General features: G+C 49.1%; 2 protein-coding genes across 5 annotated transcripts; one reads left to right on the top strand and one right to left on the bottom strand.

The window, feature by feature from the left end:
* The first annotated feature begins 508 nt into the window (after window positions 1-508).
* LAT2 (linker for activation of T cells family member 2) lies at window positions 509-10,160 on the top strand. Of its 3 annotated transcripts, XM_040082608.1 has the most exons (13): window positions 509-612; window positions 1,500-1,539; window positions 2,932-2,975; window positions 3,388-3,439; window positions 3,800-3,854; window positions 4,477-4,520; window positions 5,216-5,254; window positions 5,760-5,790; window positions 5,925-6,004; window positions 6,416-6,481; window positions 7,243-7,305; window positions 8,140-8,224; window positions 9,381-10,160. In XM_040082608.1, the coding sequence occupies exons 2-13, from the start codon at window positions 1,524-1,526 to the stop codon at window positions 9,397-9,399; spliced, it is 594 nt and encodes a 197-aa protein (XP_039938542.1). In that variant the 5' UTR covers window positions 509-612; window positions 1,500-1,523; the 3' UTR covers window positions 9,400-10,160. The 3 variants fall into 3 exon arrangements, with proteins under 3 accessions (XP_039938542.1, XP_039938541.1, XP_039938543.1); XM_040082607.1 differs by lacking the exon at window positions 3,388-3,439 and having other exon boundaries at window positions 515-612; XM_040082609.1 differs by lacking the exons at window positions 509-612; window positions 1,500-1,539; window positions 2,932-2,975; window positions 3,388-3,439 and adding an exon at window positions 3,001-3,126.
* Window positions 10,161-13,357: 3,197 nt separating this feature from the next.
* RFC2 (replication factor C subunit 2) lies at window positions 13,358-21,110 on the bottom strand. 2 transcript variants are annotated; one of them, XM_040082349.2, is made up of 11 exons: window positions 20,941-21,110; window positions 19,833-19,902; window positions 18,986-19,027; window positions 18,496-18,602; window positions 17,270-17,371; window positions 16,415-16,515; window positions 15,621-15,778; window positions 15,193-15,258; window positions 14,665-14,745; window positions 14,223-14,336; window positions 13,358-13,571 (listed from the first exon to the last, which is right to left on the bottom strand). In XM_040082349.2, the coding sequence occupies exons 1-11, from the start codon at window positions 21,057-21,059 to the stop codon at window positions 13,461-13,463; spliced, it is 1,071 nt and encodes a 356-aa protein (XP_039938283.1). In that variant the 5' UTR covers window positions 21,060-21,110; the 3' UTR covers window positions 13,358-13,460. The 2 variants fall into 2 exon arrangements, with proteins under 2 accessions (XP_039938283.1, XP_039938284.1); XM_040082350.2 differs by lacking the exon at window positions 20,941-21,110 and adding an exon at window positions 20,643-20,750.
* Between the last annotated feature and the right edge of the window lie 272 nt (window positions 21,111-21,382).

Raw genomic sequence — 21,382 nt, forward strand, 5'->3', positions numbered from 1 at the left:
TAAAGGAAGAAGCTGAAGTCAAATGGCGCTGATTGTTAAAAAATGTTTACTGTTTGTGAAAAAGCCTGTCAGGGGAAGGAGGGGAAGAGCTGAGCCAGGCCAATGCCGAGAAGAGTGTGAGGAGTTTAACCCTGGAAGTCTCTAGTCTGAGCTGCAGGAAAGAGCCAGAGCACGCTGTGCAAAGATCCTGAACATTTAAATATTGCCGAGCGCCTGCCTTTCGCCCTCTCTTCTGGATATGAAAAAATGTCTGCTGACAGCGTCCGATGGCAGCAGAGTGGGTTTGGGATTGGGGATGAGGAATTCAGAGCAGGAATTCAGGAAAGGGCGCTGCCCCTGCTGCCCTCCCACACAAACCCGAACCCCTGCTGCCTCCTCAGCAGCCGCCGGCTCCGTGGGGGTCTGAGGGCAAACAGCACCTGGTTTTGGGGGTGAAAGCTCTGTGAGGGCTGGCCCCAGAGCCCCGTGTGCCCCCGGAGCTGACGGGGTGCCCTCGCCGTGTGTTTCAGGCCGGCTCTGGCCGGGCCATGGTGCAGCCGGAGCTGTGGGCAGCCGCGGCGCTGATGCTGCTCGGGGCCGCCGTCAGCCTCTGCATCAGGTGCCGGCCCTCCGGTGAGTCCTGCCCGCTGCCCCGGGGCCCTGCCCGCTGCCCCGGGGCCTTGCCCGCTGCCCCGGGGCCCTGCCTGCCTGCCCCGCCTGCCCCGGGGCCCTGCCCGCTGCCCCGGGGCCCTGCCCGCTGCCCCGGGGCCCTGCCTGCCTGCCCCGGGGCCCTGCCTGCCTGCCCCGGGGCCCTGCCCGCTCCCCCGGGGCCCTGCCCGCTGCCCCGGGGCCCTGCCTGCCTGCCCCGGGGCCCTGCCTGCCTGCCCCGCCTGCCCCGGGGCCCTGCCCGCTCCCCCGGGGCCCTGCCCGCTGCCCCGGGGCCCTGCCCGCTCCCCCGCCTGCGCTTTCCCCCCGGAATGTCCCCACGGTGTGGGATTGGAGCCGCTCAGCTCGGCTTTGCCCTGCTCGCCCAGGGAGGGAAGGAGCCCCCCAAAGCTGCAGCTCCCCTTCCCTGGGGCAGCGGTGGGCTCGGAGCCATCCCCACGCCAGCCTGCGCGGATTTGGGGCTGCACCTGGGAGGATCGGCTCCGGTCACACGAATCCTGCACAGGGTCTGGAGCACAGGGGAGTCTGCGGGATAAATCCGTGTGGGGAGCAGGGTGAGCACCCCGTGCGGTTTGAGCCCCTCCCTGGGCGCTGGGTGGGTTTTAATGGGGGACAGGCTGCTGTCTGGGGTTTGGGGGCAGGACTGGCTGCTTTGCTTTGGTGGGGTTTGAGACAAAACCCACAATTTAAACACAGTTTCACAAAATGTCCTCAAAACCCTACTGCAACTTGTGCTCGCTGCCTCTGCTGTCCTGACGTGCTGAAGAAGTTTTGTGAATGTATTTTATCGGCCTTTCTGATCTCTAACTCCCGGATCATCCTTTCTGAGAGCTTTTTGTTCCCTTGTCTTCCAGCTACCAGACGGGAGACACGGCTGAATGAACGGAGGAGACAGTAAGTTGCCTTTCCCAGTCGCGTTTGTCCCCCAAACAGCTCACCCAGGGTGAGCCCCAGACCCAGGCCCAAGCTGTAATCTGGGTTTATAAAAAATAAAATAATGCCAGGATGGGAGGAAAGCCCCAGTGGTGCTGCTGAAGGGGCAATGCCTTTACAGAGAAGAATCCAAAATGAAACTGAAGCTCCGACTGTGATGTCATTGAATCATTAACTAGATGGAAAAGGACTGGGAGAGAAGGGCAGGTTGTTACCCTGTTCTGTTGTGCCCTGAGATAGAAAGGTTTTTTGCCTCGTAAAGAAGCCCCTGCCCTTGGCTGGTGCTGGTTGGACTGTGTTCCAGAGCAAGCACTGACCTGCAGCACAAGAAATGAAGGAAATGCAGTGCACTGCCTCTTATTTCCTTCAGCAACAGACAAACCACAGTAAATGATGTTAAAAAAAGAAAAGCTGGGTTGTAAGCTTTGTTACAGGGGCAAACAAGGTGCAGTGGGGCTCTGCAAAGGCCTCCAAGGGCTTGGGGGTTTTGTTTCTGTGGGGAAAGGCTCTGGAGTGATCTGTTGTAGACTGATGGAATTGTTGGGACAACTTTTGCTGAATTGTCCCAGCTTCTTGAAATTTACACCTGGATTAGGTGGTTCGGGTTCAGGTTTGCGGTGTTGTGTGCTCTTTTTAGAGGTGTGCTTTGAGTATCTTGCAAGCAAGGTGGTTTGGCTCAATGTTTGGGTTTTTTAACAGCTCTCCAACCAGCCCTGGGCCATGAATCCCAGCTGGGTATGGGGCAACCCCAATGAAAAAGGGGGAAAGGGTTCCCAAAACTGGGATTAATAAGCACCTGTGTAGAAACGCCTGCAGTAGAAAAGGTGTTAAATTCTCTGGTGCTCTGGAAAGCAGCTCTCCTATTAACTAAAAAGTAAAGATGTTACTGGGCACAGGTTATCATTGATAATGTTATTTTGTTCGTGTTGATGTTAAGGGATGATGGGAGGGGCAGAGGCAGCAGTGGAGGTGAAGCAGTGGGGTTTGAAGCCATTTCATGCATGAACATCCATTTTTTTATGGGTAAAAAGGTTCTTCTGGCTTTTGGTGGCTGAGGCATGAGAATGGGAATTATCCTGAATGATGTTTCTGTCATGCCTGGATCCTTCCCTTGCTATACCAGTGGTCCCAAACCAGATCTTATCTTTAAAGGATCAAGGGAGAGTCCAGGAAGATGCTCCCAGGTCATAGAGGCCCTGCATGAGATGCTGAGCGATGCAGCTTGGCATCATCTCACAGAGCCCAGCCTGCTGCTCTCTGCCCTCCACTCACCAACCAGTCAGGTCTCTTCTATCTGTTTTCCTTGTCATAAGCCCCAAAATTCAGCTGAGGCTGTACTGCTGTTTTTTCCAGGCTCGAAAGCCAGCAGAGCTTCGCGGTGGTTCGGTCCTGTACCAGTGAGTATGAGCGTTGCTGAGGCTGCTGCCTCGTGGTGTGAGGGTCCTGCATGCATAGAACAGGGGGAAAGAAACGTTCAAAGGGTCCCCTTGAAGCCAGGCCACGAAATGGTGAGACCTGGATCGTCCAAGCCACCTTGGATGCTTCTAGGTACGTGAATCCTTGAGCTCGAGGAAAAAAACAAAAAGCCCTTTCCATGGGAAGTAATTCACTGAAGCGATGTCGTTGGGAAGCGGCACCTCAACGACTGGGGCTCTTGGGAGCGTGCAGTGCAGACAGAGGTGACAGGAGTGACTCACTCATCGTCCCCCCTCACTGCTTCCTGCGGCAGGCTGGGCTCAGAGCTGAACCTCTGAGTTTTATGCCACAAGGAGCAGCCGCCAGGCCCATGTGAAATGTGTCCTTCTGCAGATGCCTCTGCCCTCCCCAAGGACTCTGCTGCTCCAAGCCCCTTCACCTCTCTGTGAGTCTTTCATCCCAGCCCAGCCTAAGCTCTGAACCTCGCCTTGCAGCGTGGAGGGAGGGGAATGGCCCCAAAACAAGCGGGTTTGGGGGACAAGAGGTGACAAGGCAGCAGCTTGTATCTTCCTCCAGTGAGGGTTTGCAAGCTCTGTGGTCTGCACAGGCATCAGTTTTTCTCTAGTTGTTTCTTGCTTTGAGCATTTTTGAACATTCAAGGAACAATTTGGAAGCTATTTTAGGATGCATTAGGAAAATGCTTTCCGGTCCCAGGGATTCCTCTCTGGTGGAAGTTCTGTGCTCTTTGAAATATCTGCTGCTGCCACAATAATTAACGTGGTAATTCTGTTATTGTTGTTGCCAGCTGCAACCCGAAGGCTGGAACAAATTAAGGAACCTGAAAACTTCTCAATAGCAAGGTAGGAAAAAAAACCCAAATAAAATCTAGCTCTAGAGCCAAGGTTGGATGAAGTTCACCCAACATACATGAACATTTGGGATTGCATTCTGAGCCCTATAGGTGTGGCTTGGGCTGTGTTTAGGATCAAAGAATAGTTTGGGTTGCAAGAGACCTTTCAAGGTCGTCTAGTCCAACCCCTTGGAGAGGAGCAGGGATATCTTCAACTTGATTGGGTTGCTTCACTTATTGTCAATAGTATGTTTAGACTTTTCCTGGATTTGCTTCAGTCTGACTGCATTCTTCTGGCAACTGATTAAACCAAACCCAGGAAAGTGAGCTGCGGCTGTACATAATACCTCATGGAAAAGAAATGGCCATTATTCACTTATAAGCAGTTTGGTGTGATAAATCCCCTTCTCCTCATCACCAAAACCCCCAGTAACTACGCAGCCATGATAACTCTGCTGCAATATTCAAGCATAGTTATTCCCATCTTGGGATTTTACCCCAAATTCCTAATCTCCCCTTGCTCCATGTGTGTGCTTGATAACCTTGCAGGGAGATTTCATGGATGCTCCTCCTGATGGTGTGTAACTGCTGGTAGGGTTTGCTCTTTTTTAAGTCTCTTTGCTCTCTTTCAGGAAAGCCATTGAAGAGCTCAGTGCTTCCCATCACACTGGATATGGTGAGCAGCTTCCTGGGACAGGCACAGATACAAGGAATCACAGAGCAGTGGAGTTGGAAAGGACCTTAAAGATCATGGGATACCTTCCATGAGACCAGGGTGCTCCAAGCCCCATCCAACCTGGTCTGAACACTTTTGGGGATGGGGCAGCCACAGCTGCTCAGGACAGCCTGTGCCAGGGTGTCACCACCCCCACAGGGAGAAATCTCTTCCCAATGTCCAATCTAACCCTTCCTCTGTCAGTGGGAAGCCAAACCCCTTGTCCTGCCACTCCCAGCCCTTGTCCAAAGTCCCTCTCCCCTTTAGAAGGTCTCCCCAGAGGCCGCTCTTTTCCAGGCTGAACAACCCCAGCTTTCCCAGGCTGTCTCCAGAGCAGAGGGGCTCCAGCCCCTGGAGCATCTTCATGCACTCCTCTGGACTTGCTCCAACACGTCCACATCCATCTTAATTTGGGTCTATCCTGGGTCTGAGGTTAAAGCCCAGTGCTCATCCTGCTGTTGCTGACCAGACCTGGTTAGATTATTTAAAATATCACCCCTGGCTGTTCCAGTTGCTGTACCCTGGAGTGTCCAACCCTGCAGCCATGTCCCCTGACCTCAGAGCTGCTGGTGCTGAAATACTTGGTGCCTCCATTGTCCAACTGCTCCCCTCACTCAGTTGAGTTCATGTGTAATGTGCCCCTCTCTCATCCCCAGGGAGCAGGGATGAGTCCAGGTACCAGAATTTCCTGGCAGGTAAAGCTACAGCCCTATGTCTGGGGGTCTGGGGAGGAAGGCTGCCGAGGGGTGGGAGCTCCCAGGGGATGGGAGCTGGCAGGGAGCACACAGGCAGCCAGCTCTGCAGCTGGCAGTGCTCTGGCTGGGTCACTTTAGAGATTGCTTTGTGAGACACACGCTGATCTCATTAACGGGCAGAGCAGAGGGGGGGATGCTCCCGAGCCCCCTGCTCCCTCCCGGGGCAGTGTGAGCTGCTGCCTGCCCTAAGAGGATTACTGGTGTGTGGGGCTGTGCTCTCCTTTCCCAAGGCAGGGAGCACATTCCCCATGTCTCTGCCAGCTGCCAGGATGTGTCCATGAGAAGCGGTGAGCAAGGTTTTCTCAGGACTGTGTGCTCCAGCCCCCTGGCTCTGCTGTGGACAGGCTTTGGGGCTGTGGCTGTGCTGGGGGGTTTGTCCAGCTATGCCCAGGGATGGCTGTTCAGGTTGATGCCATGTGCTGACAGCAGACCCTTGTTCTTGCAGAGAGCTGCCTGCAAGAAGACACTGCCTATGTGTAAGTACCCTGTGCTGCCACCAGCACGGTCCAGTGGAGCCCTACTGGTCCCAGTGCTGTCCTGGTGCTCCCATAGCTCAGCCTGGGAAGCCTCTACTGGGCAGGAGGAGCTAACAGTGCTGTTCTCCTCACAGGGAGCCCATAGCTTTGGATTACTACTACAATTGCACCAGGTTCTTCAATCCACCCCGTGGAAGGTGTCCAGGCAGGCAAGGTGGGTTCCTTCATCCAGCCTGGCTGTCCCAGGGCTCCAGGGAGCTCGTGACACTGTTCTTGCTGAGCTCTGGGCATCACTGTGTATGGCCTGAAGCAAGTGTGGGTCCAGGAGACACATTCATTTAAAGGGTGTAGCAGGGCTGTGGGATTTGAGGGATGCCCAAGCCCCCATCTGTTGACTATAAACACAACAGCCCAAAACCAGTGATGATTGTGCTCCTGTGGGAGTGACCCCCCAACTCCACTGTCCTTGGATTCCCCATCCCTTGGTTACCACAGACTAATGATTTTTTAACTAATCTGCATTTCACTGTGGGAAACAGCCCCCTCCTGCAGGTGCTGAGGGATCTTCCCACATCACTTACACCTCCATAGGTCCTTTGTCACTCCTCTTTCTTCTCTCCATCAGAGAAAGATGAGGATTCCTATTCCTATGAAAATGTCACCATTGGAGCGTCTCAGGGCTCCGATCCAGGTAAGTGTGTCGTGTCACAATTTTTGTGTGTCACACAAAGTGCAGAGAAGGACAGAGACCTGCTTAGGCAAGAGGAACCTGCTTGTTCACAGCTCAGCAGCTCTGTGCCATGGAGCTGGCACGCAGGGGCTGCTGCACACAGAGCAGCCTGGAACATTTCCCCTTTCGGCAGGAAAATGCACATGGTGATACCTCCACCCCGATGCCTTTGACTTGGTGGTTTCTGCAGCAATTCAGGAGCTTTGGGGTCTGCATCTCTAGGTTTTTGGTGTTGTTTTAGCCAAGATGATTACGGTTCTAGCCCCTAGCTCAGGTTTCTCACCAAATCCAGTACAGAAAGGCTGCAGCCAGGAAGCTTCTGGAGGATGACACTGAACCACAATGTCTCTTCAGAGCTTCCAGCGTCAGTCCTGGGATGTTGCAATCAAAATAGGAAGTCAGTTTCGTTTCCTTCTGTGAGTTAACACACGCTTTCTGCACTGCTGGAGCCTGCCCTGCTCCTGCCTGGCTTTGTGCAGAGTGATTAGAGGAGGCAGGAGCAGCAGGGACCTGTCTGATCCCCATCCGTGCCTGCAGATATCCAGGCACGTGGCCAGGGCTGGAAAATGATGAGGCAGCATCAGCAGATCCGTGCTGGCTGGAAACTCAGCCACGTGCATGGTGCAGTCAGGGTGCAGTGCTAGGAGGGGGTTTCACTAAGCTTTGCCCCTTTTTAGTCCGTTTGTTGTTCATTGTCCTGTCCAAACTCTTCCTTGTCACAGATGACGCTGTAGACTATGAGAACAGCTTGGCAATACACACATGGAAACTCCAGCAAGGGCAAGGTACGTCCTCAGCTGGTATTTGCTGTCTGGGGATGGGGCTCAGGGGCAGAGTGCCTGCTGCACTAGGCCAGTACAAACAGTGCAAGGGCAGTGCAGCCATCACCCTTGTCTTGAGTTATTTTTTTCCCCAATTGTCCATGATAAATATCCAAGGCAACGTGCAAATTGTGACACTTGTGACACACTCCTGTGACAGAATGCTGCAGTGTTGGGATGTGGTGTTTGCTGTACTCCAAAGGCCACCACTCGGGTGGCTGTGCCTAAACCCTGTCCATGGGATGCTACAGAAAAATGCTGCTCTTCAAGCCTTACATCCTCTTCCATTTGAGGTTGCCCCAGCACAAGCAGTGTAATCCCCTGTGACGCAGAACTTTGTGCACACACTCGGTGGGTCAGCCCTTGACTCCCCTGCTGTAGTCAGGGGCCCTATTTCTCAGGCTGACCTTTTAACTGCAGTTTAATTTAACATGTGGCTTCCTGTGAGGCATGAGGGTAGTTCTGGCCTGGGGGAGAGTGGGGAGTGTACACACAGACATTTAAGAGCTTTGTATCTCTGGTGTGAAAGTTGTCTAAGCAAACTGATTCCTGTTCACACACTCTTTAGATTAAATCTTTTTTGGCACTGAAGAGCTGCCCAGAGTGTTTGCAAATTTGCTGTGATCGTTTTGAAGCCTCTTCAAGGAGACCTTGATGCTGATCTGAGTTTTCTTAGCCCAGGCACAAAAATATGTCAACACCAAAGGCTGAATATTGGCAGGACACACGGTGTGTCAGTGGTCTGTGTGTTTTTACATCAACCCACTCACTGATAAGTGCTTCCCATCCTCACCACAGCCCTGCTGACAGAAAGCCTGGATGATGAGCCAGACTACATCAACGCTGGTCCTGTGTCAGGCCCTGCCCTGCTGTCAGAGCAAAGGTAGGAACAGAGTAAATGGTTGAGATGTTAATGTAGGATGGAAGGATTTGGTTCAGGGGTGGGAGGATTTGGTTTATGCCAAAGGGAGTTCAGCTGGAGCTCTGCCCTTGCTGGCAGCACCAGCACAGCAGCCCACGTGGGCAGTGGAGGAGTGTGAGGAGCCCACCCTGTGCAGTGCCTCATCTCTGCCTGATGCCAAGCTGACTAACCCAACCATGGAGACAATTTGTCCAAGTCCATGCCCCAGCTCCAGCACTGCCCTCCTCCAACAGGCACAGGAACTCGGAACTGCTCCGGAGCAGCTTGAGACAGCTCTGCTACCTGCTGTGGGCAGGGACACCCAGAACTCCTGCTTTGAGCAGGGATTCCCTCAGCTGAGCTCTGCTCTGCTGAAACCACATATCCTGCCCCATTATCAGCACCAACCTGATGCTGCTGATACTGAGTTACTCAAGGTAGATACAGTAAAAAAACTGCAGAGAGCTGCAGGAAGGTTGGATGGGACTGAGGGACAGTGAATGATGTGCTGGTCACCCTGCTCCAGACTGAGACTCCAGCTGGCAGATGGACTGGGACCAGAATCGCTCTCCTTGTTGGGGTTTTACTTGAGCACCTATGGAGACCCAGTGGAATTGTCCTTATGCCATGTGCCAGCTGCTCTAGTTTTATAGGCTTTTATATTCCCCAGACTGTAGGCACCAGCAGTGGGCAGACTCCCAAAATCAGCCATGCAGAATACTTAAGATTTGTCCCCACCATGCAAAGCACAGTCATCCTATTCTGAACACTATGGCATTTGCTTCTGCTGGACATGGAAAAACCTGGCCTGAGAAACCTGACCCTGCCATAACTTGCTGCCAGGCATCTTTTTGCCATTATAATGATGCCTCTGTAGTAGCCTTTGCTAGCAGAGTAATGTTCTGAAATCTCAATGTCCAACCAACAAGTGCCAGCAGAAATTTTCTACCAAGAGAGCTCCTGGTGCCTCTGTGCCTCCTGCTCTGATCAGGGATCATCCTCCAGGAGCACGACTGGGGTTTCTGCTTAGACATGGACATTTTGTAGTGTATGTCACTGCTTGTCCCTGGAAAGAGTTAAGTTGAAAGCAGGGATTAAAAGTCGGTGGACTCACTGTTTTTTCTCCTCTTATTTCAAGTATTCTGCATGAAGTCTGAAGAAATCTTTTGCTGAGCTGGAAGAGCACACCCAGAAGACACGCACACAGGGAGACGGGAGATTTCCATCCCTCAGTGAAATCTCTTCTCCAAACTGCTCGCAGTGATGCAGAAGGGGTGTTACTGAAAGGAAGAAATGCACTGCTGAAGCCCCACGGAAGTCCAACTGCAAAACCAGCAACAAAACCAGCAGCTGGAGAAAGCACTCTGCCCCCAGTGACCACGGGCAGGGCCCAGGCTCCTCATCCCAATCTCCTTTCCCTGCATGTCCCCTCGAAGATGGTCAGTCTGGGGCAGTGTTTTCTCCTGTCAGGCATGAAATGAATCCTCAACTTGCTGAGCAGTAATGCAGCCAGCTACTTAATCTGCCAGGGTGACTCATGCACGATGGTATTAAGCCACAGGGATTAGGTTCTGATTTAGTTCCTGTGCTCTCCTATAGAAGCAGTCTCCTACGTGAGAGGAACTGGCAAGGCAGAGGCTGTGTTTATAACAGCAGTGGTTGTCTGGAGCTGAATGAGATTCCAACCTGTTCACAAAAGCTAAAGAGGATTAAATGCCTGCCTTATCCATGGTTTGTAATTCACAGTGTTGGTCTATGGCAGTTTTCCTCATGTTTCAGTATCTGTTTTATACAAAGAACCAGCAGCAACTGTGAGTCAGATCCGCAGGTACCAGCCTCCGAAACTGTACCAGTCCCTCAGTATGGCGTTGGAACCTCATCCCAAAACAACAGTCCCCATCTCCTGAGCCCTGTTGTGACAGATCTGGCACTTCTGGAACACTTATTTATTAAAACTGAAAAGCTTCCAAAGAAAATGAGGTGTTTTGCTGTGGTCTGCAATGATAGATGTCTGCATGATCAGGTGACGCAGAAATGGGAGGACATGAGGTGACATGGAGTGATGTGCAGGACCTTACGGGGAGACATTGCATTAAAAGCCTTCTTCCTCAAAATCAGTTCAGAAAACTGTGTTTCAGGGAAGAACACAGCCCACATGTGAGTAAGCAGAGAAGGGGAGCTAAGGGTTAGAGCTGTGGAGTGGGAGAAGGGATGTCAGGTGCTTCCTGCTGCAAATGACTTGGCTCTAATTTTAGCAGAACCACCAAGAGACCACAGGTGCCCACCGTTGGTGTAGCTGAAGCAGTGGGTGGGTTGGAGTTTGGCTCAGGAGGTTTGCTCATGGTTCCTACAAATGCTACAAGTTTCCACAGGACTTTTACAACAATCTAGTGCACTTCAGGGATGCACACAGGCAGGAAGCTACAGCCTGGTGTTCTGCACATCCCAGCCCAGCTTCTCTGCACACCCTTAGGTTTCCTGATGGTCAAATGCTCTGCAGGGAGCCTGCACAGGTGCATGGCAGCAGGGTCCCCTGACAGTGACAGCCTGTGCTGGCTCTGCATAGGCTCCCAGGCAGGCAAGGGGTGCTTTTGTCACTGAAATTGTGCCTGTATCTCACAGAGATGTTGGGATTCATCCTCAGCACCTGAAGAAGCTTCCACTTTCCATGAAGTGCTGCAGACTGTGAATTGTTCACTGCAAGGGTTAGCTCGTTCTGAGTGATGTCTGGTGATGTTACCCACTGGTAATGATTCATCTCCCAACCAAGGGAGCCATTCATGAATAGATTAGCAGCAGTGACAGATCCTTGGCACACAGCAACAGATCCAGCTGGAGACCTCCCAGAAAGTTCTAGGCATTAGGTCAGTGCAAGATCAAACGTGAAAATGCAAGATTTACTGCTCTCCTTACTAAGCAGGGAGGCAGATGACACCAGTTAGATTTTATTGGTGCAAGGTTCCTCCATTGACAGTTGTGGAGCCAAAGCAGGCAGGGCAGAACTGGATGTGGAGAATCTTCCCTTCACTTACGGGGTGCTGAGCAAATCCCCCTTTGCAGCTCTCCAGAGCAGTCAGCTGTAGTGAGGGGTGAATCCTTGGCTTTGTAAAGCTTCTGGAGCACTTCTCAGCCAGTCATCTCATTACACTGGAAGGTATCCAGGGGCTGTTCCAGGAACTCTCACCAGTGTTATCAGTCCTGCTCTGAACAGCCTCACGGTTTTTCTTTGCAATGAGTACAGATGTGTGTATTCACTGACCACTGACATGCTGCCCTTTTGGCACTGGCTTTAGGTGTGCAAGGATTTCTGGTGCTCAGCCAGGATTGCTAGACACTCTTGTTTGAACCTAATGCAAGGAGACTTACATCTCCTCTGGGTCCACCTCTCTTTCTTCATATTAAGTAGGCAGCCAAGTGAGAAACTCACTTCCTGTTTTCAATTTAAGATGCTTTAGAAAAGTAGTTCTGGCTGGTGCAGCTCTGAGAATGGAGCTGGGGAGTCTGTGCTAAGTGCTGGAAAGCAGCAGCTCTGCACTCAGAGGGGGAAACAAATGCCTTTGGAGAGCAGGAGGTGTTGGTGGCCTCTGGCATCAATACCAGTCCTCTTCTGAGGAAAAGTGAGCGTGATTATGTCCCTGCAGAGCTGGAAAGGATTAGCACAGAGGAGTCTGCTCTAAATTGGAGCTGTGAAATGCAGCTACTGAATATAGCTGAGAAGAAACCCTCTGAAACCAGGTAGGGACAGGAACCATGACCCTCCACGCTCCTCACCCTTCCGCTGGCACCACCACTGTGGGCAGGCACATCCCACCGGGTAAGGACTGGCCTTGAGTCATCCAAATATGGTGTTTGCTGGCTCATGAAACATCCATGGTGACACCTCTTCCTTCCCCGTTCAGCAATGAACACATTTAATGAGAAAACAAAGACAGAGTAGGCTGGCTGTGATGTGTAGTTAAAGGAAAATTAACCTTATTTAAATTTTTGGGGAGAAAAGCTTTGATGCTGTATCTGTAGAGAACTCAGCAGCTCAAGCCCCAGTACTAAACTATTAATTGTGTTATTAATAGAGTTTGTGCTGATAGTAAAGTCACTGGCTGGGAACCAAAGCCTAAGTTCAATACAAATCTATTGAAGAAAGAATGTACTTTGAGCATTACATCCATTATTCCAAGCACAGTTTGCTGCATTCCCTGCACTTTAGGTGCCAGTTACCTTGCTCTCCTGCACGTTGAATCACAAAGGTTTGTCTGCAGGCTCTGTCAGAGGAGCTGCAGGAAAACTTGACGGGAAAGTCACGATGCCATCAGCTCTTGCTGCTGAAACCTGTGTCCCCTTTGGCTTGGCAGAGAACAGGAGGGTGTGCCCAGCCCCTGCCCCAGTGCAGGACCAGTCCCCACGCTGAAGACAACTGGTGCTGCCAGGAAACATCCATTTGGCACTGAGACAGCTGCAGTGGGAAACTGAACACTTGGGGTGGAAATCATCAACAAAATGGGCAGAGTGAACTGCAAGCACCAGCAGCTTGTGCCTCTGCACTCTTTTGTGTGACTGCTGTTACCAGACCATGCTTAATTGCAAGGCTTTGACACTGTCTCCCACAGCATATTCCTGGAAAAGCTGGCAGCCCCTGGCTTGGACAGGAGCTCTCTTTGCTGGGTTAGGAACTGGCTGCAAGGCTGGGCGCAGAGAGTGGTGGGGAACGGTGCTGGATCCAGCTGGCAGCCAGGCACCAGGCGTTCCTCAGGGATCTGTGCTGGGGCCAGTCCTAAACACCATCGTCACTGATGGTCTGGATGAGGGGATTGAGTCCACCACCAGTAAATTTGCAGATGACACCAAGCTGGGAGCGTGTGTCGACCTGTTGGAAGGTAGGAGGGCTCTGCAAAGGGATCTGGAATGGTTGGATGGATGGGCAGAGTCCAGGAGGGTGAAGTTTAGTAAGTCCAAGTGCTGAGTCCTGCACTTTGGCCACAACAACCCACTGAAATGCTCCAGGCTTAGGATGGTGTGTCTGGACAGTGCACAAGCAGAAAGGGACCTGGAGCACTGGTGACAGCAGCTGGACTGTCACAGCCCTCTCTTCTATCCTGGTTATAAAACACATCCAATTTCGTGGGTTAAAGTAAATTTTAGAGCTTTATTGGTCTAAATAAAAAAAACATGAAACATTTTTGCAACAAAACTTGGTTTCTTCCCCGCAGGCTTGAGGAGGTGCCTAACTGGCTGCAGGGGCTGCAGTCTTCTGGCACAGCCGGGCCAGCAGCCCAGCCATTTGTAAAAGGGAGTTCACACCTTCTGCTGTCTTCATGTGAGTGTACCCAATTTCCTGGTGACAGACACATTGTCAAGTCTCCTGTTTACTCCCCCAGTCTGTGTATATTTTATGGATGACTAAACAGAACATATCCCTTACTGCTAAAAGACCAGCTTTGAGTCACTTGTACCTCAGAGAATGCATCTCCTCCTGTTAACCAACTAAAATGCCTTTTGTTTCTAAAATCAAAGCCTGTATTTCTCCACTTCCTTTATAAGAAGCAAGGTGCCTGCATATGAGGACAGGTTTCAAATATGAAGAGTGGTTCCATATCATCAGCTTACTGTTTGTCAACTCTCTGTTAATTTAATATTTTACTATCTATTGGACTAGAAGCAAGTATGCACTTGGAAAACATTTTCAAGGAGTTCTTTGAGCCTTTGATATAACTAATAAATTCAGCATTACAGCTGCTATTAATTTTAGCTGATCACTGAAGTGAGTTCTGGCACTTCTGTGTGTGTTCAGATGCTAAACTTCAAGTGACTTCTCACTGACAAACTGATGATGCAGTGGGAAAGAAAGCAGTAATGAGTCAAGAAGCAAAGCACTCTGTGCTAATATATGACAAATTTTAAACAGAACCCTCTGAGGATGCCCCCGATCACATCCTCTTCTTAAAAAGGCTGAAAAGGTCCCACCAGGAGCTGAGTTAGTACTAACCTTGATGAATTCCAGTTTCAGATATTCTGGCATTTGAAAGGTCTTGCACACACGGAAGATATTGCCAATGACATCTTCTGGAGAGTATCCAAGGCGCCACAGGTGGGCAAGAATCTGTGCAGGGAAGAATAATCCCCCATTTATCTGCCAGGTGAATCAAGGATATTCACCTCTGGAACAGCTGTATATAATTACTGAAATTGCATGTACTCTTTATCAGCTGATTTAACCTCAACCATCTAATTTCACTGCAACTTCCTTTTTTGCTTGTCGGCTTATTTATCTGAACAAACTCCTGCCCAAAAGGGATTTAGTTTATCAACTCACCTACATGGTATTGCCCTAATCTTAAAAAGCAACACACGTGAATTCCTCAAAGCAAACAAAAATTTTTGTAGAGACAGAATGCCTGACTGCACTGACACAAGACATGAAAACCAACCTTGTATGCTTCATCAATGTTTGCATTTGTGCAGTGTTGTATCATCTCCTTCACAAGCAGAGGATGAGGCTCATCACATACCTGTATCCAAGAGAAATGTTACACTCAGAGTATCAGAAGACTTTGCAATAAACTTCGGGTATTTTCACCAAGCTTCTATGGAGTTGAAGTACTGCATCAGAAATATTCCATAACACAGACTAAATTTTAAGTAATCTGACTTTTCAGACAGTCTGTCTTGGCAGAGTCAACAGCATGAAATGAGAACACCCAAGTAATAGATTCCCAAGTTATCACTGAAATTTCCTGCAGTTATTGGATTTGTGTGCTTTGAGAGAGCTGCAAAGCTCTCAGATGTGCCATTAGGGATGTCTTTTAAAAAGGCACACAGGCTACTTAAAGTCTAATGCTGTAACTGCTACATACACAGGGCTGTCTGCAAACCAGCAAAAAGGCTTATGTGTCCAATGGAATCTCACACAGCCATGGGCTGAACTTCTGGCAAAACTGTTTTCAGCTGTTACTGACCTTAAAGACATTTTCACTGTTTATAAAGCCAAATCCAGAGTATGTGGACTGTAAGTTGTTTAATGCCTGTGAAAGAAAAAAATAAGACTTTATTTTCTGAAGTGCTCCGCTTCTCATTCCCTTCCTCAGGATGAAATGCACTTCAGGAAATGATGCCAAATAAGCAGTTTGCCACTAAACAACAGAAAAAAAAATCACAAATTTATGCTGACTTTATTTCCTCTCACAAATTTGGTATCCACTTCCCACCAACTCACTTTTAAGGAGCATTTTAAACCCTCACAAAACCAAATAGTTTAGTTACTCTTGGGCCACAAGTCACATCCTGCTTTGCTTTACCTCTCCAGAGAGAAATCCTTGAGAGCTGCATTTTCAAAAGTTTCTTGCTTTAAATAGAAGCCTTTGTTTCACTGTCTTTCTCCTTTTACCTGTCTCATATCACCTTGGGCTGTGAAGATAATGGCTTCCAGTCCATCATCTGTATATGCTACATCCTCTTTCTCAACAATTTTCAGTAGCCTGGCGAGTATTTGTGCATCTGTCAGCTTGGTGTAACGCAGCACAGCACAACGAGACTGAATAGGTTCTGAAGACAGAGATGTGTAATTAGCTTCTCTCTCTTTTTCTCAAAAAACACCACAACTAAACATAGCTCTTCATTTCAGTATCCAACAATTCTTATGTCTTTTAAAGAGAAAGCACATACAATTGTTACAGTCCTTCCCTTGAGCCCAAATGTGCTACTGGAGTTTTCCCAGATACGTGGAGATTTATACAAAGCTCAGCTTCCTCTGTTCTCCTACATTTCTGAATAAAGATGTTTATCACGTTATTTTTTCAAGAGAAATCTAGAGGTCTGCAATGTGGTCACCTATAGGTAAACTTAAGATTCAGAAAGGACAAACAGGGTTCAATACCCAGTAAACAATACATCAAACAACCTAAACTGTAGCAGAGTTGGATGCAGACTAAGCCCAAAGATGAGAAATGTGCTTCTGCAGTCACATATGGCACTATCCATCAAAAACCGGCTGCTCAGGGAGTTCCCTGACTACACAAATAAACTCTTTTATCAGCTGAAGTACAGGTGGCTTGATCTTTGCAGAAGTCCCATGGTTTTCTGCAACAAGCTGCACTGAGGTATTTCTGGAAGCTGCCTTGGAAGTTAGCCAGCAGTCTGGAGAACATATGACATGAACACCCAGGAAGCAGCAGCACTTACCTATGATTTTGTCAGAGGCGTTGCACGCCAGTGCGAACCGTGTGGTTTTGGAATAAATTTCCATTGTTCTTCTCAACGCTTGCTGTGCTCCATCTGTCATGCTGAGGGGAGACAAGGAGTTAGGACGGATTTTGCCCTTCACTCACACACAGGTGCAGCCTAAGAACTATTTTCATATAAGCTACAGAGTTTACTGATATTAAGCTGTGCTTTGTAATATTCTGGTTTGTTAAACTAAGCAGCTTTTTCTAGTCATGTGAACAAACCACCCTGCAAGGCAGGAAGTCACTGAGACCTCCATAACATGCAAAATTACATCCATGACATGCAAAATGAAATCATTAATGCTCTGAAAAACACTGCTAAGAACATGGAGGAGAAGAATGTCCCATCTTCATCCGGTGAAATTCTCAACATAAGCCAAACTCTTTCCAAAGAGAAGGAATCACAGAACCACAAAATGGTTTGGGTTGGAAGGGACCTTAAGGCTCCTTCAGTTCCAAGCCCCTGCCATGGGCAGGGACACCTTCCACTAGATCAGGTTGCTCCAAGCCCTGTCCAGCCCGGGCTTGAACAGTTCCAGGGATGGGTCATCTTTCCAGTAAAACTGTTCTGTTTCATATCCAGAGCAGTAAAAGTGTTCTGTTTCATATCCAGAGCATTCCACATCAATACTCAGCATCTCTTTTGAAGCAATGATCTCTTCTTGCTGTGAGTATTCCCACAAGATCACTGTGCAATCCATAGTCATTTCCTAACAAATTATTTTGAACAGCTTGATAGAAACACTCAACACAGACAGGAGAGATGCAGCACATTTCACACAGTAACTGAGGTCCAGAAAAAACAACATACCTGTCTGCTTCATCAAGGATGATTATTTTATGCCGACCTTTTGGAAGTGTGACCTTTTGCTGGGCAAACATTTTGATTTTGTTTCTTACAACATCAATGCCTCTGGAAGAATAATTCAATTGGTTCATGGTAAGTTGGGTGAAAATACAGACTGGATTCTTTTCAGCTGCCATAGGAGCTGAAGTGCTCCTGGTTCTACTGCTGTATGCTCCTGCCCCTTCAGCTGTTTCAGCACAACATGGAACCATGCCTTGAGCCAGACTGTCCAACTGATTCAGATTCAAACACCAACAATCCTTGGTTTTGGGGGTCTTGAAGAAAATAATTTAACAGTAGCAACATAAATACACACAAAGGCAGTAACTTTACTTGCAGTACCACCACAAAATGACTTATGTTTGGCACAAGGGAAGGGTAACAAATAAACAAAGGCAGAAGCATGGAAGACTGCTTTGCCAGTTCTTCCCACAGCTCCATCCACAGCTACAGCTGTAGCTCAGAGGAGTTTAAGAAACAGAGCTGGATAGACTGAATCATATCAGCACAACACCTTCCTAGAAAGAGTCCATTCAAAGACCTACTTTTATTAAGAAAGGATTTTACTTTTTTGTTCTGTTTAGAAAGAGAATGTTGTGATTCTGTAGTTCTTCTATAACTGATACTAACAGAGTAGGCAAAGTGTATTGTGCCCAGAAAACTCACCAGGAAATGTCAGAATACTTCAGGATGGGTCTGAACAGAACTTAGGAAATATAATCAGCTCTTAGTGCCTGAATCCTTGGAGTACAGTCAGTGTCCTCGACACACCCAACACCCTGATCCTACATTTTAATCCTCAACTGCCCTTATAGCTCCCATTCCTCTCACTCTAAGCACTGAAGAGTTTGAGTATAAACAACCTGTTCACTTTTCATTCTTAGAATCCTCATGAATGCAGTGGGAGGCTCAACTCTTTCAAATAAATTTGAGAAAAAGAAGTACCATTATGGATTCTGCACTCTACCTGTTCATATTTTCACATATGAAAATATCTATAAAGTTTATAAAACATCAAGAAATGCTATCTGTGTTGATGGGTGAACACCAAAGATTGCCTTTTAGTTGGAAAGAGTGCACTAAAGTAAGTCTTAGAGGCCTTATTATAGCATTAAGCCTATCAAACTGGCCTGGGTTTAATGGAAACTTGCTTCTTCATTAAAAATGTGGTAAGGTTTATTCATTCTCACCTGTCATTTGAGGCATTCAGCTCCAGAACAGCATCCTTTAACGCAGGACCAAGCAGAGCACGAGCCAAACACAGGATACTGGTGGTTTTACCTGTTCCTGGAGGGCCCTAAAAACGTGACAACAACTGCTGGTAAGTTTAATGCGATTTTCTAAGCTGTGCTCTCTACAAATCTCCTCAGTCATAGAAAAAAAGCTGCAACAGAGGAACTGCAGAGCAAAGATCAGCCTGGAAGCTGTGCCTGAGCTCAGGATTCTGCTCCTGACAGAGGTATGCTGCAGGGAGAAGCACAGGATGTGTTTCAGCAGGCACCTGAGGTAGATTTAAACTTGTTTCCCTGTGTATTCTGCCAAGAACATTGCTCCAAGACCACACAACCAGCATCTCCCTCAGCAGTACACTCAGGCACAAAGCTGATCTGTACTGGGAGGCCATCCTGGCTGAATTTCAAATCCAGGACCAACACTGAAATACAGCACAGCAATACTCACAGCAATTATGATATTTGGTACATTCCCCTCTTTTGCAAAGACCTAAGAAAGAATGATAATAAGAAAATACGTAAGAAAAACAATACCATGAACAAATAGTTTCAATTTTGTTCTATTTTAAGCATCAGAAATAAGCTTCTTTTTTTCCCCACCTATTTTCATTTTTTGAACCTTGCTGCTTTCATATGTTTGTTTGTTTTTAATTGAACTGTTAGAAATCAGCCCCTAGAGTAACATGGAAACATTTAAAAGCACTTAACGCCACAGGTCTTTAGTACTCTTGCCTTTCCTTTGCATCTGTTTTAATGATATACTTGCTAGTATAATCTTTCTGTTAACAAATACTGTGTTCACAGGGAAATTTGTCACAGAATTATAGAATCCTGTAATAGTTAGAATTGGAAGGGACCTTAAAGCCCATCTCATTCCAATCCCCTGCCATGGACAGACACCTTCCACTAGACCAGGTTGCTCCAAGCCCCATCCAACATTGCCTTAGACAATTTCAGGGAAGAATTGATATGGCAAACATTTCTTTTCCAAAAAAGCCATTATATTTCTTTCTGTTGTTATATGAAATATATTTATTAATTGAAGCAGTATTATTATAACAGCTACAAATTTCACTAAACTGAATCAAGTGATCAATTTAAACATCCCAATTCAAGAAGGCAAATCTCCTTACACACCAGTCAAATATCATGTAAAACTTGTAATTTTTTACGTAAATCAGGAAGTTTTCTTCCACATACTCAAGTACAGATTTAAAAATACAATAGTGTTTTTACTAGCCCGTGTATAAATAATTTGAGATAACCCATAAAAAGATACAAGGACAGCTACACACCTCCAACCTGCTTACAGTATCTTCATTTCCAACTATTTCGGACAGTTTCATGGGTCTGTATTTTTCCACCCTGTAAAAGTAAAATTCCACACACTTCACCCCATCTAACAACACTTTAATAGTGCTTTAGAGGAATGGACAAGGATTATTGTTAAGAGAGCACAGGACAAAGCTGGCTGGACACATCTTCAGTGCAAGAGCTGCAGGTGTGTGTCATTGCTAAGCACAGCATTCCACAACACTAATCATTGACTCAGAGAATCCCAGCATGGTTTGGCTTGGAAAAGACCTTAAAAACCATCTCATTGCAGCTTCCTGACATGGGCAGGGACCTTCCACTGGGCCAGGTTACTCCAGGTCCAATCTGGCCTTGAGCACTTCCAAGAATGGGGCAGCCACAGCTTCTCTGGGCAACCTGTGCCAGGGCCTCACCACCCTGAAAGGTTTTACTAACATTGGTATTAAAAAAAGCAAATGGAGGAAAAAAAAAAAGTTCAACTCAAATAGGAATGTGGTGCCTCAGCCTGAGTGGAGAAGCCACCCTGTGTGTTGTCCCATGGTCAACAGGGTGCAGGGCTGATTTTGTCTACGTTACAAAGGAAAACAACTGATTTTCTTCACTATTGATTTCTGGAAGTGTTCAAGGCCAGATTGGACTGGGCTTGGAACAACCGGGTCTAGTGGAAGGTGCCCCTGCCAGGAGAAGACCTTTAAGGTCCCTTACAACCCAAACCAATTTGTGACTCCTGCCTTCCCAGCCCCGGCAACAGACGGGGCAGGTCACAGGGGGCAGGCAGAATCCCCGGTTACCGAGCCAGACTGAGCTTCTGCACCCGGGCGGGCATCGGGCATGGCCTGCTCCCCTCGGCTGCCGGGCTCCCCCTCAGCCGCCGGGCTCCCCCTCAGCCGCCACAGCCCAGCCGCCGCCTTCCCGCCAACAGCGCCCCGCCTCAGCTCATTGGCTCTGCGGGCCCCGGGCCCGCCCCCTCCTCGCTCTGCACCAATCACTGCGCGCCCCGCCCGCCCCTCACCCGCCCCCGCCCGCTCTGACGGGCCGTCATGGCGGCTCCGGGCGGCCGCGCTCCCTCGCCCGCCGCCCCGGGCTCACCAGGGCAGCTCGTAGTGGCCGCTGCCGCCACTGGGCGCGGCCCCTGAGGAGTCGGCGGGTCCCCGCTTCTCGCCTGCCGACGGCCCGGCCTTCTCGTCCTCCGCCACATCCACCTCCATGGCGGCGCAGCTGGCGCTCCCGGCCCGTCTCCTCGCCGCTGCCGCCGTGAGGGGAGGGATGGCCGCGTTGCCGGCCCGCCTCCGGGGCGGGCCTGCGGAGGCAGCCGGGGTGTGCGCTCTCCAGCCGGTCACCGGGCCCTGTGGCTGCCCAGTGAGGCGAGCAGGCGGCAGCTCAGGTCCGTGGTGGTTGTGCCGGGTTATGCCGTGCCGTGCCGTGCCGTGCCGGGGAAGGAATGTTGGTGACGGGAGGTCGCTCGCAGCTCGGCTGGGTGGGCCTGTTTGGACTCTCTGGGCTTCCTACCTTACTGCGTGTTAAGATAATA

Source organism: Hirundo rustica, chromosome 19, assembly GCF_015227805.2.
Source record: "Hirundo rustica isolate bHirRus1 chromosome 19, bHirRus1.pri.v3, whole genome shotgun sequence".
Lineage (NCBI taxonomy): Eukaryota > Metazoa > Chordata > Aves > Passeriformes > Hirundinidae > Hirundo > Hirundo rustica.

Excerpts from the sequence above, each read along its gene's own strand:
- LAT2 (XM_040082607.1), top strand. The coding sequence starts at position 528 with ATGGTGCAGCCGGAGCTGTGGGCAGCCGCGGCGCTGATGCTGCTCGGG. Across the intron at positions 2,976-3,799 it reads GGTGGTTCGGTCCTGTACCA|CTGCAACCCGAAGGCTGGAA; the intron begins GTGAGTATGAGC and ends TGTTGTTGCCAG. Across the intron at positions 6,482-7,242 it reads GTCTCAGGGCTCCGATCCAG|ATGACGCTGTAGACTATGAG; the intron begins GTAAGTGTGTCG and ends TCCTTGTCACAG.
- RFC2 (XM_040082349.2), bottom strand. The coding sequence starts at position 21,059 with ATGGAGGTGGATGTGGCGGAGGACGAGAAGGCCGGGCCGTCGGCAGGC. Across the intron at positions 19,903-20,940 it reads GGCCACTACGAGCTGCCCTG|GGTGGAAAAATACAGACCCA; the intron begins GTGAGCCCGGGG and ends TTACTTTTACAG. Across the intron at positions 14,337-14,664 it reads ACATTGATGAAGCATACAAG|ATTCTTGCCCACCTGTGGCG; the intron begins GTTGGTTTTCAT and ends TTCCCTGCACAG.